Genomic DNA, 21549 nt, shown 5'->3' on the forward strand with positions numbered 1-21549 from the left:
GAGGCTTTGCTTCCCGGCAGTCCAAGGAGAGGACACGTGGATGGGAAACAAGCGAGCGCGATCTGTTTAAGCACCCTCCTTTTTCCTCCCCCCCTTCTCCCATTGACTTGTGTTTGTTTGTTTAAAGAGCGGGTAGTGCTGTTCTTAGGAAGAGGAAACATAATTGTGCCAGAAGTGGCTTTCTTCTATTTACATAAGCCACACTGGATTGTTTCTATGCAAGAGAATCAACACATGGAAACAAACAAGCCATTTAAAAAATGGTAACACTCAGAAACCAGTGGGGGAGTATGTCGGGCTCCCTGGATATTCTGTAACAGAATGGAAAGTTGCCATACTTCAACAAAAAGGTTTCAAAGGGAGATTCCAGCATAAAGTTGCTGAGTTGGCTACTAGGGCTCAATGGACTGAGAATGGCTAGCTCAATACAAAGAATCACTGTCCGTTTCTAAGTGTTTATGTGCACTGTTCATCCTGCTCTACATAACAGTTTGTTAGCACTTAGAAGTGATCACACTCACTCATATTTGAACACATCTCCAGCCCACCTGAAACTAGTTTTCATTTATGTTTCTCTGTCCCTTGCCTTGTTGGGCCTTCTTGTCTGACTTTGTAATAACACCCCCTTTTTGCAACTGAGGATAATGTTTCAAAGTATGCTCTGTTCCATTAAAGCTTATGCCACGATAAATGCTTTAGCTTTTAAAGTGCCACCATGCTCTTTTTTATCATAAGAACTGATGGTTGGATCTGGCTAATCTAAATGAGAAATAGAAAAGCAACACTTAGATGTGCCATTATTTCTCAGAAAATGCTGTTACACGAGATGGATTGCCTTACCTTTTCCATGTTTCACAGAATTGACTCCCCACATTAAATGATTTGCTGCAGTTATTGTATTTTCTGACTTTACCATTATTCATTTTTCTAGTAACTTCAGTAAAAGGTCTGTTTCCCTATCTCAGGTTGCACACAAGATACATCATCTTCTACACATAGAAAAGTAGTAGGCTTACCTAAGGTATGGATCATTTACATGTGCAATATAGTTATTTTGAGCTTAGCCAGTAGCCACACACGGGGCCGGATTAAGCTGAGGAGGGCCCCTAGGCTGATTGGTGTTTCGGGGGCCCTTCTCCTCTTAGATCCGCAGAAACAGCCACAGGAGGGATCGTAGGACAGGAGCTTCTGAGCTGCCTGCCGTCCTGTCCCATCCCCCCTGCTTCACCTACCTTTCCGCTTTTTTTGCGGCTGTGCGCACTGTGTGCACAGGTTTGCCATCAATCAAGATGGCGGCCAAAGTATCCCTAAGGAGCTAAAGCCTCTGCCACCATCTTGGTTGATGGCAGCAATGCGAGCATGTAGCACGCATGCGTGCCATCAACCAAGATGGCGGCAGAGGCTTCAGCCCCTTAGGGAAACCTCGGCCGCCACCTTGATTGATGGCAAACTGCAAAAAAACAGTGGAGAAAAAGGAAAGTGAAGTGGGGGGATGGCGGGCGGTTTGGAAGCTCTTGCATGGGCCCCCAAGAGCTCCGGGCCCCTAGGCTTCAGCCTACTAAGCCTAATGGATAATCCGGCCCTGGCCACACACCTAAAGTTTAGCATATGGATGCCTAACAAAGCACACTGGTGGCATGGGAAAGTAGTCGTGTTGACTATCCTTAACCAGGATGCCAACAGGATTTCTTGGGCCTGGTACATTACATGGATTGAGACTCTGTATCCCTTCCCCCTACAATTTATTGGCAAGAACTGCTGCTTATGTACATAAATTAACTTAGCCTAGCCTACCTCAGTGATTAAGAGTCTTTAGCAATATCGCTACCTGCTAAGTGTCAAAACCTTAGAGCTGCCTCCATGTTTTGCTTTATAACATTCTTTAGAGATGTCCAGTTGACCTACTTAAAAAAAAAAAAGCTATGAGTCAGGAGAGCCTGCTGGCTTGGGGTCTGGTATATCTGTACCCCTTGTCAGCAGCCATGTCTTCATCTGTTTGCAAATTTTTCTAAGGAGCTTTCAGAAAATTAAGAAAATATTCACTGTTTCTGAATGACAGCAGGGAAGTCTGCTTAAGAAGACCAGTTGTTTGAAACCCTTTTGTAGAGTTTGGGACTTATGCCAACAAACTGTGTGTCACAGGCAGAGAAAAAGACCCTTCTCGCTGGCTTTGTCTTAGCCACACCAGCCAGATGCTGTTTAGCTGACAACATTCTTCATATTGGTATCCACCCTCTGCTTGGCACTTAAAAAAAGATTTAGAGTCTCCTTCACCATAGACATTCCAAGACAGCCTGTTCTCCACCCTGTTCCACTTTTTAATTTCTAAAAACTTTTGCTGTTGTTATGTCTTCAAGGTAATCTGGTTTTAAGTGCATTCGGGCAGATTAATGTATTTCAGGGTGTTTTGTTTTTTTAAATGCCTTCTCAGGCACACAGTCCTTTCCCTGCCTGCACAGTTATGTCATCCCCATTTGTCTGGATGGGAAGCGGTGGAATGCACAGACAGAAAATGTGTAATAGCTTCTGTAGTGTGAAAAACCAATTGCAATTCTACTTATAGCTTAGAGCAGGACTGATGAACCATTTTGGCCTGGGTCTTTGACATATAGGTGGGGCAACCCTGTCACTCACCTGACATTATTATGACTTTAGATTATTGACATGTGACTTCTCCCACCCCATCAAAGTCTTGGATTCCTACACCAAGCAACGGGTTAGACTTAACGGCCTTATAGGCCCTTCCAGCTCTACCACTTTATGATCCCTTGCACAGTGCTTCTCAAGTGGCCAGCAGCCACCTGGCTGTTAGACATTTGGGAAGCACTGCCCAAAGCACTTTGCAAACCCCAAGCATAGGGCTAAGAAAGATGCTGTCTGCAGGTATCAGCTACATGATCATGTTCTGTACAGGGAACTCAACTCATACTGTCAATCCAGGAGAATCTCTACCTGCCCCACAACTGCTGTCTGGCATGGGACAGACAGGAGTGGTGGTGGGGAGAAGGGTCTCACAGATCAAATTGGGACCCGTGCTTAGCCAAATTGGGCCCATGGGCTGGAGGTTCTCCACCCAACTTACAGCAAAAAGGCAGTGACTGAATAGTGCCCAGGAACTGTCCCACTGAAAGAATGTGCCTTATTGACAGGTGTTGCCAGACTTTTTTTATGTTGGTACAATTAATCAACATAAATTGAAGATAGGGTTTTATCATGTGAGCACTGGGTGTCAAATAAGCTGGACCAGTTTTGTGGCATCTGCATATTATCTGAAATATAATACCCACTAACAAAAGGGCCAATTGTGATAGGCCACAGAAAGGCCACAGAAAGACCTTTCCCAGACAAGCTACAGTCAAATATATGAAAATGTACTGAGACTTTATTGCCAGTTGTTTCTGAAGAATAAGAAAACATCAATATAATCTCCCTTCTTTGTGCAACCTCCAGGAGCTTACACATCTTAAGCATTGATGTTTTGTACCTTGTACTGATTTTTCACAATTCACTTAGGCTGTTCTGTGGGAAAATGCCTGTGGATCTGGTATCTCCCATCCTTTGGAGATGGAGATCAGGAATGCAGGCAGAGATTAGGCAGGGAAAGCATGAAGAACCTTTGTCAGCAAATGTGGCTTTCAATCTTCTCCTTAAGCTAGAGCATGAGCCCAAGGGGGCTGAAATGTGAGAAGCGAGGTAGAGGAACAGCTCACAGAGTCTATGGTCCGAAGACAAAGTTGAGACATAGCAGGCCAGGTAACCGAAAGAGGACTCTAGCAACTGAGAGAGGCTGAAGCCTAAGGCATTTGAGAGTCATGTCCCAACCAGGACAGATGAGACTAGGGCAGGAGCTAGCCCACATTATCCCTGCCTTCCTCCCCCAGGGCCTGCTCATATAAACATCTGTTCCTGCAGTGAAGTTGGTTATGCAGGCCATTCGGTCCCTCCCCTTCTGAAGAGCCACTCTCCTCCTCGTCTTCCCTGTCGGAGTCACTTTCATCAGAGCTGTCATCTTTCAGGGAGCAGTAGCCCCGCACCTTGTGCCGTGGCTTGGGAATCTTGGGGAGGCGATGCGGGATTAACTGGGCTACTTTATATTCCATCCACAGGTAGGATAATACTGCCACTACTAGAGTAACGAGCATGATGGATAACTTAGCCTAGAAGGAAGAGAGACTCCCATCAGTTAATTAAGGGCAAGGGCAGTTGTTCCTTCGCTTTGTTCTACAGGTTTGGCCCAGGACAGGTGTGGGGAACCTTTGGCCCTCCTAATGTTGCACAACTCATCCCTGGCCAGTGCTCATGCTTGCTGGGGCTAATGGGAGTTGTAGTTCAGCAACATCAGGAGAGCCAAAACGTTTCCCCTATCTAGCCCAGGAAAAGGACAACTGTGATCTAGGCAGAATTAGGGATAGGTGGCTCCTGGTGCCTTCTACTATCCCTTTCTCCTCTTGCCTTCAAGTTCCTCCACCCCACTCCTGGCTTTAGATCTATTCTCCTTTTATCTCTGGGATAGAGGAAATTGTCTCATTCCACCAAAAGCCAGAGAAGGCAAAGAACTCCCTCAATGCCAGGTTCCCCACGCACCTTCATGGGCAGTCCAGACCACAGATAAACAACAAAGGTGGCCATGGCTTGCCACCAGTGGTAAATGGTGAAGATGAAGTCCTGCCGCCCTTTGTTTTCATAAAGTATCCCCAGGAGTGCTGTGCAGAAAGAAGGGCGGGGAGGGGGAAAGAGAGCAACTAGATAAAGTGACCAATAACATAATTATCACCACAGTCTGCATTTTATTTCCTTCTGCCCTCATCCCGTACATTCCCACCACCACTACTCATAACATTTAATGATTCTGATGAAGTGGACTGTAGTCCATGAAAGCTTATGTCTTAATAAAACATATTAGCCTTTTAAGGTGCCACAAGACACTGTTGAATTATTTATGTTTTCCTCATTACTAACTGGTTGGAAAGGCTATAGGAGGACTGGAGGATAATGCATCTTATAAAAATGCCCCCCCCAAATGCAACAACCATGGAAGAATTTCTTTGGCGCAGTTACTACGGGTGTCCACACATTCCATTCAACCCATGTACAATGTGTGTACATGAACAGTTGAGCTGTACACTCATAGTTATTCACAGATAATATTCAACTGTGTACAGCAGGGCCCCGCTTACCGGTGCTTCACAATCCAGTGTTCTGCTAATGTGGCGGCGGGAAATTCCCCTTTTAAAAGCTGATTTTGTGGCATTTTGCGACATTTTCGTGTCATTTTTGCACGGCAGCCCCATTACAGTCTATGGGTTCTGCTTTACAGCAATTTCCGCTTTACGGCGGGGGACTGGTCCCTAACCCACCGTATAAGTGGGGCCCTACTGTACACAATACCTGTATAAATCCACAAGCGTATACTCTTTCACACAGACACTTGTACATGTGTAAAAACAGCTTGTACCTGTGTTGAGTGCCGTGTGTGAACAAGCCTCTTGCCTTGCTCTATTCGTGATCAATGATGAATTCAAAGGAGGTAACAAAGTTCCAACAAGCCACTACCTACCATTGGAGTATTTAGAACTGACTCTCATCAAATAACCAGTATCTATCACACCAACTGAGAGTTGCTGGTACCATGGTACTTATTCAGCTCAGCTTGATGTACTTTCTAGTCTAGGGGAAGCCAGTGTGATGCCCTCCTGACGTTGCTGAACTACAACTCCCATCATCCCTCACCTTTGGCCATGCTGAGTGGGGCTGATGGGAGTCAGAGTCCAACAATTTCTGAATGGCACCTGTTGGCTTCACTTATCCTAGTTTATGAAAGGGACAGCAGCAACTACATCAAGTGCTCAATCTGGAGCAGAATGGGAGCAAAGCTCAGTCTGCAATCAGTGGTTAAGCCTCTGTTTTGCATGCAGAAGGTCCCAGCTTCAATCCCCAGCATCTCCAGCTAGGGCTGGGAGAGAACCATGTCTAAAATCCTGGACAGCTACCACCAGTCAGTGTAGATGGCAGTGAGCTAGACGGACCAATGATCTGACTAAGGCAACTTCCTATGCTCCTAAAGAGGGGCAGGGCTCATGCCCTCCCAAACAAAAGGGGCATTATTTTACTCACAGCTGAGGCCTGTCTTGTTCAGGGCACTGCCAAGACCCCAGAGGGCAGCCACCAGATAGAGCATGGCTGCTTCGCCTAAGCTATGGGCGTGAGGCTCCCAGCAGAAGAGGGCAATCAAGAGGATGACATGGACAGAGGCTCCAGCAAGCAGGGGAACTTGGCGAGGCAAACACAGCATCGAGAGCCCCAGGACGGAGCAGACAGCAGACGAGAGTCCATAAGTGGTGAGGATGTAAGCCATGCGTTCCAGGCCGATGCAGCAGACACCATAGCTCTGAGACGTGGAGAGAAAAGGAAGCTTTGGTTAGCGCTGAGACAGGTTTTACCCAGCTCTTCCCATCTGCTGACCTGAGAGGAGCACACGTACTAGGGTAAAGCCAGTGCAGAAAAAGACCATCTCAAACCCACTGTATATGAAGAAGAGGATGAGGTGGCGCAGGCGGTAGTCTCGCATGTGCTTGAAAGGCAGCTGGAAGATGTTGCCCCAGCCAATGCTGCGCAAATCAATCTCCTCAGTGGGGCGATAGGCTGAGCCACACAGGAGCAACACCTGCAGAAACAGGAAGTCACATGGTTGAGACATCAGGAAATGGGCAAGAACAACCAGTGTTGAGAAGTCCTCCTCTCTGCCTGTAAATAAGGGATGGGGGAACCTGTGGCCCTCCAACTCCCATCAGCCCCAGACATGTCCAGTGGTCAGGGATGATGGGAACGAGTCCAGCAGTTACCTGGAGGCCCACAGATTCCCCATCTCTGTTGGGAATGTTTAAGCAGAATTTCCGGTGTTGTTTCCACACACTCCAGTGTCACCCAATGATGTGAGTCAGGGAAACACACAACCAGATGATGTCACAACATTTGGGAAGTCTACCTAAATATTACAGACAGGGCAAAGAGAATTCAACTAGGGTTGCTGTTTTCACTAGCAACCCCACATCTGGATTAATTCTACCCCTTGTAAAATAAAACAGAGAATGGATCATACACACCCACCCCAGTAATTGCATTTATTCCCCTAATATAACCCAATTCATATCAAAGGGACAGTTCAAATATGACCGCAATTCATGTAGCACCACTGGAAAGCTCTTGCCTGAGTTAGCACTCCATGTGGCTACAATAACTTTAAAAAATTGTTGCTTTATATTCCAGCCCATACATGTGGGGCACCCACTCCCAGCTAGGTAAAGGCAGAGGCAAAGCTGGTGTGGAGGTGCTGCTGTGGAAGTGCTGCATATACATGGGCCAATACACTGGCCCAGGTTTGCGTTTCAGCCTGGGCCACTGTCCTCAGCTAGTCTGGAATTTGGCCACACAACCTTCAGGGCTTCAAGAGAGTTGCAGAAATGCAAGATAAATCACATGCTTATTTGCCAACTGTGTACACAGTTTACTGGGGGGTGAGCAGGGGTTGCAGAATGTATTGCTTTTACCATTGATTCCATGATGACCACAAGCATGGAGAGTTAAATCCATGCCTTTGCACTTTTTTGTCACCAGTTTCATACCAGAAGCATGGAGAGGAAGGCCACTCCCATGAGCACACTCTCCACTGTGATGAGCTCGCTGCTGCGTGGCAGCTTCTGTAGAACCGTGGTGTTGAACCCTGTGAGGATCCCATGGCTCCCAGCCCCTGCAGAAGAAACAGCAACTCAGACACCAACAGGCCTAGCTGGGAAAATATTCCAGGAATCAAGGATCTGGCGATCATTGGTATAGGACAGGGTGGGAATCATAGAATTTTAGTTGGAAGGGCCATTGAGTCCAAGCCCCTGCTCAACTCAGGAATCCAAATTAAAGCATCCCTGACAGATGGCTGTCCAGCTGCCTCTTGAACGCCTCCAGTGTTGGAGAGCCCATCATCTCCCTAGGTGATTGATTCCATTGTCATACTGCTCTAACGGGAAGTTTTTCCTGATGTTCAGCCGAAATCTGGCTTCCTGTAATTTGAGCCCATTATTCCGTGTCCTGCACTCTGAGATGATCAAGAGATCCTTGTCCTCCTCTATGTGACAACCTTGCAAGTACTTGAAGAGTGCTATCATTTCCCCCCCCCCAAGTCTCCTCTTCTCGAGGCTAAGCATGCCCAGTTCTTTCAGTCTCTCCTCATAGGGCTTTGTGTCCATTCCCGATCATCCTCATTGCCCTCCTATGAACATGTTCCAGTTTGTCTTAAGGTGTGGTGTCCAGAACTGGATGCAGTATTCAAGATGAGACGTAACCAGTGCCAAACAGAGGGGAACTAGTACTTGATATGATTTGGAAATCTTCTGTTAAGGCAGCCTAAAATAGCATTTGCCTTTTTTGCAGCCACATCACCCTGTTGGCTCATATTTGGCTTGTGATTAACAACAATCGCAAGATCCTTCTCACATGTAGCATTGCTGAGCCAAATATCCCCCATCTTATAACTGTATTTGGTTTCTTTTTCCTAAGTGTAGAACTTTGCACTTATTCCTGTTAAATTTCATTCTGTTGTTTTCAGCCCAGTGCTCCAGCCTATCAAGATCACTTTGAATTTTCTTTCTGTCCTCCAGGGTATTAGCTGTCCCTCCCAATTTTGTATCATCTGCCAATTTGATAAGCATTCCCTGTACCTCCTCATCCAAGTCATTAATAAAAAAGTTGAAGAGCACGAGCCCTGCCACACCCTGCTCATTACCTCCCAGCTCTTTGCGAAGGAACAATTGATAAGCACTTTGAATACAATTTTGTAGCCAACTGTGGATACACCTGATAGTTGTTCCATCCAGCCCACACTTAGCTAGCCAGCTCCCAAGGGTCACAGGTGGCAGAGTGTGGGCAGTCAGGGGCTGTATGTCAGTAGGTGTAGCTGGAGGCAGCAATGGGCATGGCTTAGGCCATTTATGCACGCACACACACACACCTCCACGACTCCAAGTTTCCCCACCCCTCTGTGTTTCTCCATATATTTTTTCCATTAACTGTGTGGGTAATTTTGGTTAGTAACCCCACCTCCTACTGACATGTAGGCAGGTAACTTTAGAACAAGTTTCTCTTTCACGTTTCCCCTCCCCCCCCCGCCAAGATCTCTGACAGGCAACTTACATCGGGCTCTATTTGCCCAATGGGGGTTGCACAGCTACCTTACAGCAAGCCAGCTAGTGGGTCCTAAGTGCCCCCTGGGAGCAAAATACATCTCGAGTGCCTGGTGCACACTTCTCTCTTCTGGTGGGGAGTGGGACACCTTTTGCAAGCACAGGGATGCCTTTTGCAGGTGTGGATCTATGGGATCCACACTTGCAAAATCCTTTCCTTTCCTTGCACAGACAGGAAGGGGCCTGCCCCCCTCCTCACCCAGGTAGACATACCCTTTGTAACGTAAAAAAACTGGCAACAGGGCAGGAAATAGGAGGGAAAAACCCTACTGGACAAGAGCAAGGTGATTTTGGTGGAGGCCAGCAGAGCATTTCAGTGGCAATGGGGAGGGCCAGCTAACAGACCGCACGCTGACAAGTGGCAGGGCCATATATGGCCCATGGGTTGCTGAACCGTGGTGTAGGAGCTATACAAGATTAAGGAGCTGATGGTCTCCAAGAAGGAAATGGCAGTATGTATCATCCTGACAAAGCTATGCTCATAGGGACACAGAGAGCTGCCTTATAGTGAGTCATTGGTCCATCTAGCTCATTACTGTCTACACTGACTGGCAGCAGCTCTCAGGGTTTCAGACAAGTCTGTCCCAGTCCTACCTGGAGACATGGGACCTTCTGCATGTCAAGCAGGTACTTTCCACGTGAGCTACGGCTCTGCCCCTCATAAGTCGGGATACTCACCACACTGGCGCACATTGAAGAGTGTGTGGTTCAAATCAGAGAGATGCCACTTCAGGAAGAAAAACATGGGAAACTGGGCACAGACAAAGCTGAGCTGGAAAACAGGGTGAGAGAGGATCCAAGATAAACCAACCACAGGTGGGAGAAAGAGAAAAATCTAAAGCATAGATAGCGAGAGGGCCTCCCTGAACTTTCAATATCATCGACAGCTGCCACTTCCCAGCAGACAAGGAGGAACTATGAGAAACCCACACATACACACATTGTTACCCCAAGAGGCACTAAAAAAGTTTTAACAGAGCTCTCACATAGAAGAAGGCATAAAAGATAGTCTGGAAGCCAATGATGTAGGAGTTGTAGGCCCCGCGTGGTGCCTTTCTCTGCTCCTGGACATGTTCCAACTTGTAGTGTGCATATTCATAGTACTTCTGTGCCATCCTGTTGAGACAAGTAGCACATAAAGGGCCTATCAGATGGCCGGCAGCCTCAGACTGCTAGGCCCTCTGCTATCTCCCAAGACTCACTCTAGACGAGGAATGGGGAGCTTGTTGCCCTTCAGATGCATTTGGACTACAACTCCCATTATTCCTATGCTGGCTGGGGCTGATGGGAACTGGAGTCCAGTGACATCTGGACAGGTTCCCTGCCCCTGATCTAACATTTCTCCTCCTGTGGAAGTGGCCAAGAAACGCTTCCACAGGTTGGCGCATCCAGAACATCTGAAACCAATTTACTGCATTCATGATGGAATGTCTCAATGCTAGCGCCAGTCAGGAAAGCACAGTATAGTTTAGGAGAGTCACCAAGTGATCAGGCTAGTCGATATGGAAAGAGCCATGCAAAGATGCTCATGTACATCTTTCAACCAAGTGTTTTTCCCTCTTCCCACCCTGCTGCAGCTGGCTCACCGGGTGATGTAGTTGCCCATGGAAGCCCAGAGTGGCACAATGGCCGCCCCGATTGCCACAGCCGACGGCACCAAGGTATAGTAGCGCTCCCAATAGTTGGTGGAGACAAAGAGTGCGTAGACACCCACTGCCAAGAAGAACATCCATTTGGTGCCAAAGAATCTGGAAAGATGGAAGGAGAGGCAAGTGTTCTCAGTTGGGAGAAGGTCAAGTTTTTAATGACCGTGGGATCACTTGGGTTCTGGCTACCTCAGGGCACAGGTTTTTCTCCTGCTTCTTAGAGAAAAAATGTCTATTCCAGCCACAGTTCAGGGGCTCATAAATGGTATGAAGAGCACTCCTTTTCCCAGAGGGGTTATCAGGAATTAAGGGCAGAGGAATACCTGATGAGGATCGGAGTATAGAGCAGGGCAAGAATCGGTGTGACGTTGATGCCCATCAGCATCTTGCTGTCAATATTCTGCAGTTCCAGGTTGCTATATTTCACCTCCCGGTAGGTCTCATCATAGTGCAGGATGAGCTGCATTTGCAGCAGGCCTAGGGGAGACGGCATGGAAGCATAAGCATCAGGCTTAACCTGGTTCAGAACAGGCGCCACACTATTTAACAAGATCCCCCTCTCATAAAAAAGGATAATACTTGCTGAATCTCCAGAGCTTGCACCAAGGCTGCAAGATATAGTCATGCTCAGGAACAGAGCTGACTTGTCCAGAATCCCTCTGCTTACTTCCTCAAGGAGTTCAACACCACATTGAGACCCACATCATCCCTAGACTCTAGAGCCAAACAGGGCCAAGTGATTGAAAAAATAAACTCCTGTTTATTCTTGAACGCCAAGGCAGAGACCCAGCCACAGGCTTCATCATGATGTCAAGTTGCTGGATCCCAAACTGCCACTAGAAGTGCTACAATGAGGTTGGCAAGTAGATCCTTCTTCCAGAACAGCTTTGTTTGTTTCTCTGCTACAGAGAAACAGAAATGTGCAGGGAATTTGCACATCCCGCTCCTTCACAGCAAGGTAACATCCAAAACCTCTCTTGGATCCAAATCAAATGTGCAAAATGAAATGAAAGCAGACAGTACTTCTGGGACTATGCTACCAGACTGCATTTGTGAGGAAGACTGTGTGTTTAGTGCTTCCACACATGAAGACACATGCAATTTCCTAAACATCAATGTCACGTCCATTCATTTCCATGTACAAGGGCCGTGGAAATGAACAGAGATTTGAAAACAGTGTTGCTTGGTGGACAAAGCCCATAAGCAAGCAAGCCAGCTATTTACAATCCCAAAGAGTCCTTTTAATCTACAAAGCAGCACTTTCCTCATTTTTAAGACGTAATGGTTCAACAAATCACCACTAAAGATTTAACTTTGCAACAGACCACTTCCTTTTTAATTTTATCACAGCAAATCAACATTTTCCCAGTGGGTTTTGGCTTCCATAACATCAGCTTGAATCAAAAGAGGAAATGAGACTTCAGCAAAACAGACTTTGCAGTCTTGGTTGAGTGTCACAGGAGAGGTGGCAGAATCATTACATTAGCAGCGATTATGGCGCCATGCAAGGAGCCCATCGCCTTGTATCCTAGGTTGGTGTAGACACTGGGACAAAATACCTGTGCATTGAATAACTGGAAGAGCACTGAGCTGGCAGAGGAGTAGACCAGCAGCTGATAGCAAGGATAGGAAACAGAACCACAAGAAACAGACAGGCAAGAAGATAAGAAGAGCCCTACTGGATCAGGCCAAAGGCCCATCTAATCCAGCATCCAGGACTAGACAGCCAACCAGATGCCTCGGGAAAGCTCACAAGCAGAACCTGAGTGCAACAGCACTCTCCTGCCTCTGGTCCCGGAGATAGTTATGTAGCCATCGTGACTACATCTTGCAATAGCACATTCCAGAGGTCAGTTAAGTGCTGCGTGAAGAAGTACTTCCTTTTGTCTGTCCTGAATCTTCCAATATTCAACTGCATTGGATGACCCTGGATTCTTGTATTATGAGAGAAAGAAAATAAACTGCTCTTTCTCCACACCATGCATAATTTTATACACCTCTATCTTGTGTCTCTCTAATCCACCTTACTTGCCTTGTTTTTCAACTAAATAGACTCCAGCACTGTAGTCTCTCCTCATAGAGGTATTGCTCCAGTGGTTTGGCGCTTAATGCAGACATTTTATTTATTTATTTATCTATAATTTGATCTATATCTCACCCTTCCTCCCAGCAGGAGCTCAGGGCGGCACATCAGTAAACATCAGTAACGTTGCTAGACCCTGGCATTTCCTCAGCCAAGCAGCCTCTACGACAACCTCTTTGTCGTATAAAAAGCATAGGGTTTTTCAATGCCCACAACTGTGGCTGTGGACTATGCCATGCGGGGGTCCCCTCTTCACCTTCTGTCCTCTCTGCATCTTCTCAGCAGGCCACAACCTCCATACTGTGGTCGGGCACTGCTGATCATCCACTCTTGCCTAACTCCAGTCACTGGATCCTCGATTATTCTTTCCAGTTATCTGGTCCTCCCATGCCTCACTGCTCCACTAAGTTTTTAAGTTGCTAGTCGCCTTGAGAATCCTAGGATAAGGTGCTGAATAAGTTAAATAAACCAGAAGTACTAAAATGACATTTGGGAAGTAAATGTCCATTCAATCTGCTTCTGGTGCAAAACTAGTTCTCTTATCATAACACACAAGTGCTGATTTAGGCATCTGGTAGCCACAGGCGACTCAGAATTCCATACAAGTGAGCAAGCAAACAGAAACCAAGCAAGCTGGCCAAGGAGGAATAGACTGCTCTGTCCTCCATCTGGCTGGTAGATTTTTTTTTGTTAGCCTGCTGAGAGGCTAATTGCCTGCATTTTTATAAAGAGCCTCGTAGCAGGCTAGTAAAACCCCCCACAAACTAATAATTTTGTAGTCTTATTTACAAGGCTGATGTTGTGCCTCTAGAATATGAGTGGCTCACCTATGGCCCATGGGCCATATTTAGCCACCCCCAAGGTTTTTGTGAATCCCATTTTTTAAAAAAAAGGTTAATGTAGGTTCCCCCACAGTGATGCCAAGAATTTTTTTGTGGCCTCCCAAGGTGCCCCCTAAATTTATAAATATATATCTGAATGCTCCTGTAGGTCCCCTCCTGCAATTCTATGATACCAAAAGGTATTTGTGACCCTCCCAAATTTTTCCTTTATTTTTTTTTAATTAAAAAATCTGATTTTAATAATAATGAATGATAAACATGTTATTTTAAAATAGTTTATAATAGCTGATGGGAAAGTCTTTTAGAAGGCAGTCTTGGGAACTGCCCACTTTTATACTTCAACCCCTGGAGGGTTACCATGGGTCACTGCAGGCCTCACCACAAAAAGGGTAACCACACCCAACCTAGATGTGTGGCTGGCCCTGCAGATCTCATGCAGAGTAGGCTGTGAATCCAGAGGCAAGAGATGAAGAAGCACATACCTAGAAAGACACCATAGGTCAGCATTGCTCCCACACTGGCTGCCACAAGGTTCTTGATCACGCCAAAACGCTTGCGGCGGAAGTACTTGGACTCCTCCTCTTCTTCATTGTACTCAGCGTGAGCCCCCACAAAGTCATCCAACTGGAGACAGAAGCATCAAAAGGGGTTGAGAGGACCACCCTGACCAACCTCCAAGGCAGGCAAGCAGCCACATTCCTCAGAGGGAGAGAAGGAGACATGCAGTTAAAGAAAAGGCCATCACTAAGGGTAAGGAAGGTAACCAAACTGTACTGCAAGTGCTGTTCTCCATAGCAAGACTGCTTCTACTTTTGATTTATTTGGCTGCTGGAAATAAACACAGTGCATGTGTTCTTGCATGCATGCTGAAGGACAGCAGACATCCATTTCAAAAATGAAACGTTAAACATGATGACCACATATGCAGAAAGTTTTTTGCTCCGCATCAAAGAAAGCAACTCCCTCTTCTTGTTCATCCAAGTTCTGTGTTGTTGTTTCTTAAGAAAAAGTAGATCTATATTTAGTTTCCACATCACGGATAGGAAAAAGATAGTTTTGCTGCAGAGGAAGGATTGCATACGACTTCCCCCCCCATTTCATTTTTAATCATGAGAGCCGAGCAGCTCTGATTTGAAAGGACACCTGCAGAGGAAGGATTGCCTGCTACTCCCCCCCCCACACACTTTCATTGGAAATCAAGATATATGATGAGCAACTCTGCTTTGAAAGAACATCAGCAAAACGCGGTATGTTTTTAATGATAGAATATTGTTTTCAGCACAAGGGTGGCTTTCTTGGAATTTTCCCATTTTCGTTTCTTTTCAGGGCAACAAATGCCTTTGCTCCTGAGTGTTGCTTGCATGGGAACGCTCATCCTAGAAAGAGGTTTACAGAGCAATCCTAAATGGAGCTGGAGGGAATCAGAGCAGCACAGACGGTCAGGGTGGAAGGTGGGGGGGTATTTTTTTCCCTGCATGAGCTGTAGGGATGGCACAGCTGAGGAGCCCGATGACAGGCAAGTGGTTTCCTTGGGGGATCCACAGGGCTTTGGATCTGTTTCAGGGCTTGCTGCTGGTTACCCTAGCAGATCTCTCCTACCTCACTCCTGGCTGTGATCACCTCTGCTGGCAGAGCTGACTGCTCTGGACCCTAACCACCAGCACCCACCATCAATATCAGGGCAGGGTATAGGACTGCAGCCTTTATTAAAAAAAAGTTTAAAATGTTCACAAAGTAAAATGAGCATTCAGGAAGGATAGGAAGGTGTCTCTTATCTTTAACATCACATGCATCCACCAATGAATGCTCATAACACAACTGTATTAAGAACATAAGAGGCCTGCCACATCAGGCCAGTGGCCCATCTAGTCCAGCATCCTGTTCTCACAGTAGCCAACCAGACACCTATGGGAAGCCCACAAGCAGGACCTGAACGCAACAGTTCCTGTGGTTTCCAGCAACTGGCATTCAGAGGCATACCAGCTCCAACCTCCTATCACAAGCACAACAGGCACACTAGCTGGGTGAACATTGCATTTTCCCAGTGACAAAACATTGCTGCTTAAATGTTGGGGGAAATGCATCATCCCTACAGCAAAAACACTTCCTTGGGGAAAAAAATTCAAGGTTTTTGCAACTGCTGGGAAAACAACTGCACATTTATTATCCTAAAAAAATACAGTACTGTGAAGCAGAGTCCCAACCATGTTGCAGTAGCAAGCAAGAAAGGCAGTGTGGTGTAGTGGTTAGAGTGTTAGAGTAGGACCTTGAAGCCCAGGGTTTCAACCCTCACTCAGCCATGAAGATCACTGCCTCTCAGCCTAACCTACCTCACAGGGTTATTGTGGGGGGAGAACTACATATGCCACCTTGATCTCCTGGAGAAAAAGGTGGCATATAAATGCAACAAGCAAACATGATTTCACCATATCATTGTGAAGGAAAGCCCAGCAAATGTTATTCCCTAGCTAGAAAAAAGAAACCGGAGGATCTATCATCCTGCTCAACTTAATTAATGGGAACCAAAGATACCTTTTATTGTTACAATTTAAATAAATTTATCTCCGCCCACCCTGCTTAACCTCCCCATTTAGCTGACAACAAAAGTAACACATATTGCAGTTCTACAGGGGTTTCCTGAGGAAAAAGCCTCATTTCATTTAGTGAGGCTTACTGGCTCATATGTAGGACTGCACTCTTCACCCACACATTTCAATTCATTAGGACGAACTACAACTCCCATCAGCCCAATCCAGTGGCCATGCTGGCTGGGGCTGATGGGAGTTGTAGTTCAAAAAAGTAACTTTTCCAAGCTCTGATTAGGAGTACTTTTACCTGAACCTCTGCGCCGTTCTGGATAGGCCCATTTAAAACGTCGATCCCCTGGCCATCGGGGGGCGGCCCGTTCCCCAGCGCCTCTTCATACACGTTGGCACCACCTGCAGGGAACACGCGAAGAGGAAACCAAAGACTTTGACTCCGTCGGCTTCTTTCCTTTGCTCGGGATTGGCCGCGGCAAATTGCATATTGCAAATTGCTCCCTTTTCTGCAGGCTTGGCCGATTCTGGGCCAGTTTTATCAGAAGCTCTCATTTGTAAAGGGATCGCTCTTTTCTAGATGCATTGAACGACTTCCTCTTTATTTCTGAAACTTCGGCTTACACAAAAGAGCGAGACTCCCAGGCAAAGATACATGCGCGAGTACTCGAGTACTCAAACAGATAAAAAATGTAAAGCTTTTGTCAACTAAATCGGGACTGAAACCGATTTCGTGCTGGGACCGGCAGGGATTATACTCAGGCCAATTTGTGTGAAAAGATGCCAGAATAAAGCTGCTGGCATAACACCGGATTCTAGGCAAGAGAGGGCGCATGGAGAAAGTTGAAACATACAAAGGTCGCCGAGTGGTTCCCTCCCAACTTTAATCCAAATCCCCACCCCACCCCACCCCACCCCACGAATCAATACCGGGTTCCATGGGGGCTTCAACGCCGTCGCTCCTTCCAAAATAGCGGAGAGTTCACTTCGCTTTTCCGGGTCCACTGGGGTGGAGAAAGGGAGGAGGGGAGTTCTTAAAGAGGTAGGAGTGGCAGAAAAGGCAACGTAGGAGAGGGTACCATTTCATGTAAATGTAAATTTCATGTAAATTTCCTTTTGAATCCACAAGTTTTGCACTTTGGGCACAGAAAGATGAATAAGTGGAAGAAATTTTCAGGCGTAACAGCACCTCTAGAGTGAATTAAACGTACAAAATGTTGCATCTTGCACAGATGGAAGTTCGTGGAGAGGCTGGGACCTCAACTGATGCTGCCAAATAACTAGATAAAAATAGCATCACCTGTAAGTGGAAATACTTATTATCTTAATCTGAGCTGCATGAATGGCGAAAGACCATAAGAAATTCTGCTCCTCTCCTAACACCACGCAGCCCTGGTGCGCTTGAGTGGAGGCTCGCTTGGGCCACGGGGAGCACGCCGTCAGCCTCGAGCAGTTCTGCGAGACCCTCGAGGCCCACACCCGGCCCGCCCAAGCTGTCGCCGCCGGGGCCAGAGGAGGTGGAGGTGGAGCAGGAGAGGAAGCCCCCACCGCCGAGGAGCGAACCCGGAGCGAAGAGATGCCCCTGTGGTGACAATAGCATGGAGCAACTATGGGGTGGTGGTGGACAAGAATGGAGGGAGAAAGGAGCTGGAGGACACAGAGGCAGCGGTAGAATGGACATGAAGAACTAGAGCGGCAATAAAATCTGCACCAGCAGTTGGAATTTACAAGCGGCTGGGAAAGAGGGCTTGTCATCGCTGCCCTCCTTAGCATTTCCCTGTTGCTGCTGTTGGTCTCTTCTGGAGGAGATAAAAGGCAGCCCATTGTAAGACATCTAGATGGTGAGAGGACCCTTCTGCTCTGAACTGTATTCAAAACAGGCTGCTGAGGCTCCTTCAAGTGCAGCAAGATGAGGACCTGAAGCTCTATTGCCTGTTAGCTCTCTGTTTGCTTTGTACTTAGGTTTGTCTAGATTATTTCTATCGTAATACTGAATGTTTGCTAAATTGTTTTTGTCCTTTTTGAATGCATTGGTTGCTTTGTAAACTGACTTCTTTCCCCGCCTCAGTGTTTTGTATTTTGATATTTTGAATGTTTGTTGTAAGCCGCTTTGGGCACAGCTCACTGTGGAAAGGCGGCATATAAATACACTCAAATAAATAAATAAATAAATAATGTAAATGTACTGCTTTCAAGTCGATTCTGACTTATGGCGACCCTATGAAGAGGGTTTTCGTGAGGCAGAGAGGCAGTGACTGGCCGAAGGCCATCCAGTGAGCTTCATGGCTATGTGTGGATTCGAACCCTGGTCTCCCAGGTCGTAGTCCAACACCTTATAAAGACATACTAATCTTTAGGGAGCGGTGTGCGAGAGAGCGCTGCAATGTTTAATCAACTAAATGGTTAGATTAAGAAATTAAAATACTCTGTTTGACTAAAATGCTCCTGATAAAGAGGGCATGAGATTTTTGTTTTGTAAGTTTAATACAGATACTTACAATAGCTTCAAGTGGCAAGCACCATTTAACAAGAGGCATCCACTCTGGTCTCACACCCTGAAGGGAATGCCTCTTCCAGAATTATGCCTGCTACCACTCACCCATGCGTTCTACAGAAATGAAATATGTTGTTTGCTTCAGATTATTGTTTTAACGCACACATGGACATTTAATTTATTCATTCGTTGGTCCAAATCCATGCAATTAAGATTTGTAGAGGGCAAAAGCTCTAACATATGGGGATAACGTACCTGTACCAAAATGTTGCAGTGTTGACTGCTTTGGGGAATGTGGGGGTTTTTTTGCCTCATCATCCCTACAGAGAAGCTGACCCCCCCCTGCTAATCTTAGGGTACAGTTTGATTAATTCTCTTCCGTTATTCCAGAGTTTGTTCTAATAGCCCAACATTTCTACTTATATCTTACCATATAACATCAGTCCAGGTCCAGGGAGAAGCATGCAAGAGCAAAACAGCCTGGACAGCTTCTAGGGTAGACTAATTCCTACCATATTGTTACAGGATTGGAGGGTTGGGATGGATGATGTCTTTAGGTCCCCTTTCCAGCCTCTGTTTTGGATCTGTACAGGTGGAGTTTTAGCAGAGAAACCTGAACCACTGATCAAGCAACTTCCTTTCATAAGACTATAGTTATGGCCAGCTCAGTCTGTGAGTTAACGAGCTTGTTGATGGAGTGATCTGAATGTCAAATGATGCTATAGGAACTCTGCTAGGAGGGCAATGTAAACCATAGGAATTCTTTCAGGAGAGTGGCCCTCCTCTCCCCCTCATCCTGGAGCCAAGTGGCCTGTGTATTAGTGTTAGTTTTGAGTGAAGCTGAAAGCTGAAAAAGACTGAGAGATGCTTGCTTGCTCCCTGTGTTGAACCCCAGGCTATGACTGAGAAGTTTCCCTGGAAGCCTGGTGAGGAAGCAAGATCTGTTGGACTGTTAATGCTGTGAACCCCTCCACCTTATGCTCAAGTTGTATATATGTGAGAATAAACCATATATCCTAAAGACACCATAGTCTCCGCTGACCTTCATTCCAAGGAAACCAAACCTTGGGTAAGTGCATGAACTCCTAGAAGTCTCACACTGCTCGGAGACGGGTGCGTGCAACAATATAATTTACAGTGGAGATGGGCACACATCAAAGCAGGACATGTAACAGAGAGCAAAATATGATGCATACAAGGCTCATGGTGAGGCTCAGCAGAAAAGCTTTGTTTTCTCCATCTCTCAATTCCTATCTCCTCCACAATTTAATTCCCTGTTCCTTGTACATACATAATGCAGCAGTCCAAGCAATCAGGATGTGTTCTGCTAAATTCATTCCATGTCCTACAGGCAAATATGGTTTGAGGTCATCGCGTGGATTCCTGGAAGAGTTTCTGTAGCTTTTTACAATGCCTAACAAGCATAAATTGCACTGGCTAAATTCTCCCCAATGTGGCACCATCCTAATTGGAAGCTCCACCCATAGAATACCTGCCTATCATATGTGGGCGGGGAGTCCTGGCCAAAAAAAAGGCACCCCCCCCAATTTGACATGCACAATCCTGCACTTGGCTTGTGTGACATATATACACTACCGGAACGCCCACAAAATGATATGGAAATATGGAATGTGGTTGTAGGGGTGGACTGTAGCTGAGTAGCTGGATGGGCCATTTCCTCCCTCTTTCTCTTCTCCCTCTTCCCTAGACCCTCACCTCTGTCTCCTGTTCCATGTGCACTCAATTGACTCCTTTCTCTCTTCCCTTGCTGGGCATGCAAGTAGGGTTGAAAGGGGACTGATGTTATGGCTGCTAAAGACACAGTCTACTATATTATCTTCCCCTCACTCTCAGCTTTCAGACTGCACTACAAAGGAGGAGGGATTGGAGGTGGAGAGGCAGACCTACAGAGGTGTGAGGTGTTATTTTGATTTAAGATGCTGCGGACTTATTATATCATGGGTGATGGACCTCTGGCCAGTGGGCCTAATTATGACCACATCCACACCATAAATTTATTACACTATTATTCCATTTTAAACACTCATGGCTTCTCCCAAACAGGGAAGGGTAGTTTGTGAAGGGTGCTGAGAGTTGTTAGGAAACCCCTATTCTCCTAATCAAGCTACAATTCCCAGAGTTCTCTAGGAAGAGAGACTGACGGTTAAACTACTCAAACTGTAACTCTGTGAGGAGAATAGGAATCTCCTAACAACTCACAGCACCCTTCACAAACTACCCTTCCCAGGATTCTTTGGGGGAAGCCATGCCTGTTTAAAGTGGAATAATAATGGAATAAATGTATGGTGTGAATGTGGCCTAGGTCCAGCAGCAGGCCTCCCCATTTGGCCCCCGAGGTCATTTCAGTCAAGCCAAGCCCGCCTGCCCTACACTGGTTGTCAAATGTAATGTCAAATATGGAGCAGGTAAAGATGTGCCTGCCTGCCAAAAGCAGGGTTTTTAGGCACAGCTGATCAGCGGCTTGTCAGTGCTTGCAAGGCCCCCTTCCTTTGCCTGTGTGGTTTGATTTCAAACCATGCTGGCAAAGGAAAACACTTCACCTGCTGCCATAGTGATGTCAGATGCTGACTGATGGGTGCTCCTGCCCAGCAGTCAAAATGATCTGTGGGGATTGGGGGACCTAAGCATCTGGGCCACTGGAAATGGTTCCCCATCCCTGTATTATTATACAGCCACAAGAGTGGATGTATACT

At 46.4% G+C, this 21549-nt stretch overlaps 1 protein-coding gene across 2 annotated transcripts; it reads right to left on the reverse strand.

Annotated features, from left to right (window-relative positions):
• Positions 1-3360: 3360 nt before the first annotated feature.
• On the reverse strand, positions 3361-17755 carry UNC93B1 (unc-93 homolog B1, TLR signaling regulator). Of its 2 annotated transcripts, XM_061609499.1 has the most exons (12): positions 17272-17755; positions 16640-16743; positions 14287-14428; positions 11203-11356; positions 10820-10981; positions 10220-10349; positions 9912-10005; positions 7623-7747; positions 6482-6664; positions 6115-6388; positions 4585-4703; positions 3361-4157 (listed from the first exon to the last, which is right to left on the reverse strand). In XM_061609499.1, exons 1-12 carry the CDS (start codon positions 17279-17281, stop codon positions 3849-3851), a joined length of 1806 nt encoding a protein of 601 aa, XP_061465483.1. In that variant the 5' UTR covers positions 17282-17755; the 3' UTR covers positions 3361-3848. The 2 variants fall into 2 exon arrangements, with proteins under 2 accessions (XP_061465483.1, XP_061465484.1); XM_061609500.1 differs by lacking the exon at positions 10820-10981.
• Between the last annotated feature and the right edge of the window lie 3794 nt (positions 17756-21549).

Source organism: Rhineura floridana, chromosome 2 (assembly GCF_030035675.1).
Source record: "Rhineura floridana isolate rRhiFlo1 chromosome 2, rRhiFlo1.hap2, whole genome shotgun sequence".
In the NCBI taxonomy this organism is placed as follows: domain Eukaryota; kingdom Metazoa; phylum Chordata; class Lepidosauria; order Squamata; family Rhineuridae; genus Rhineura; species Rhineura floridana.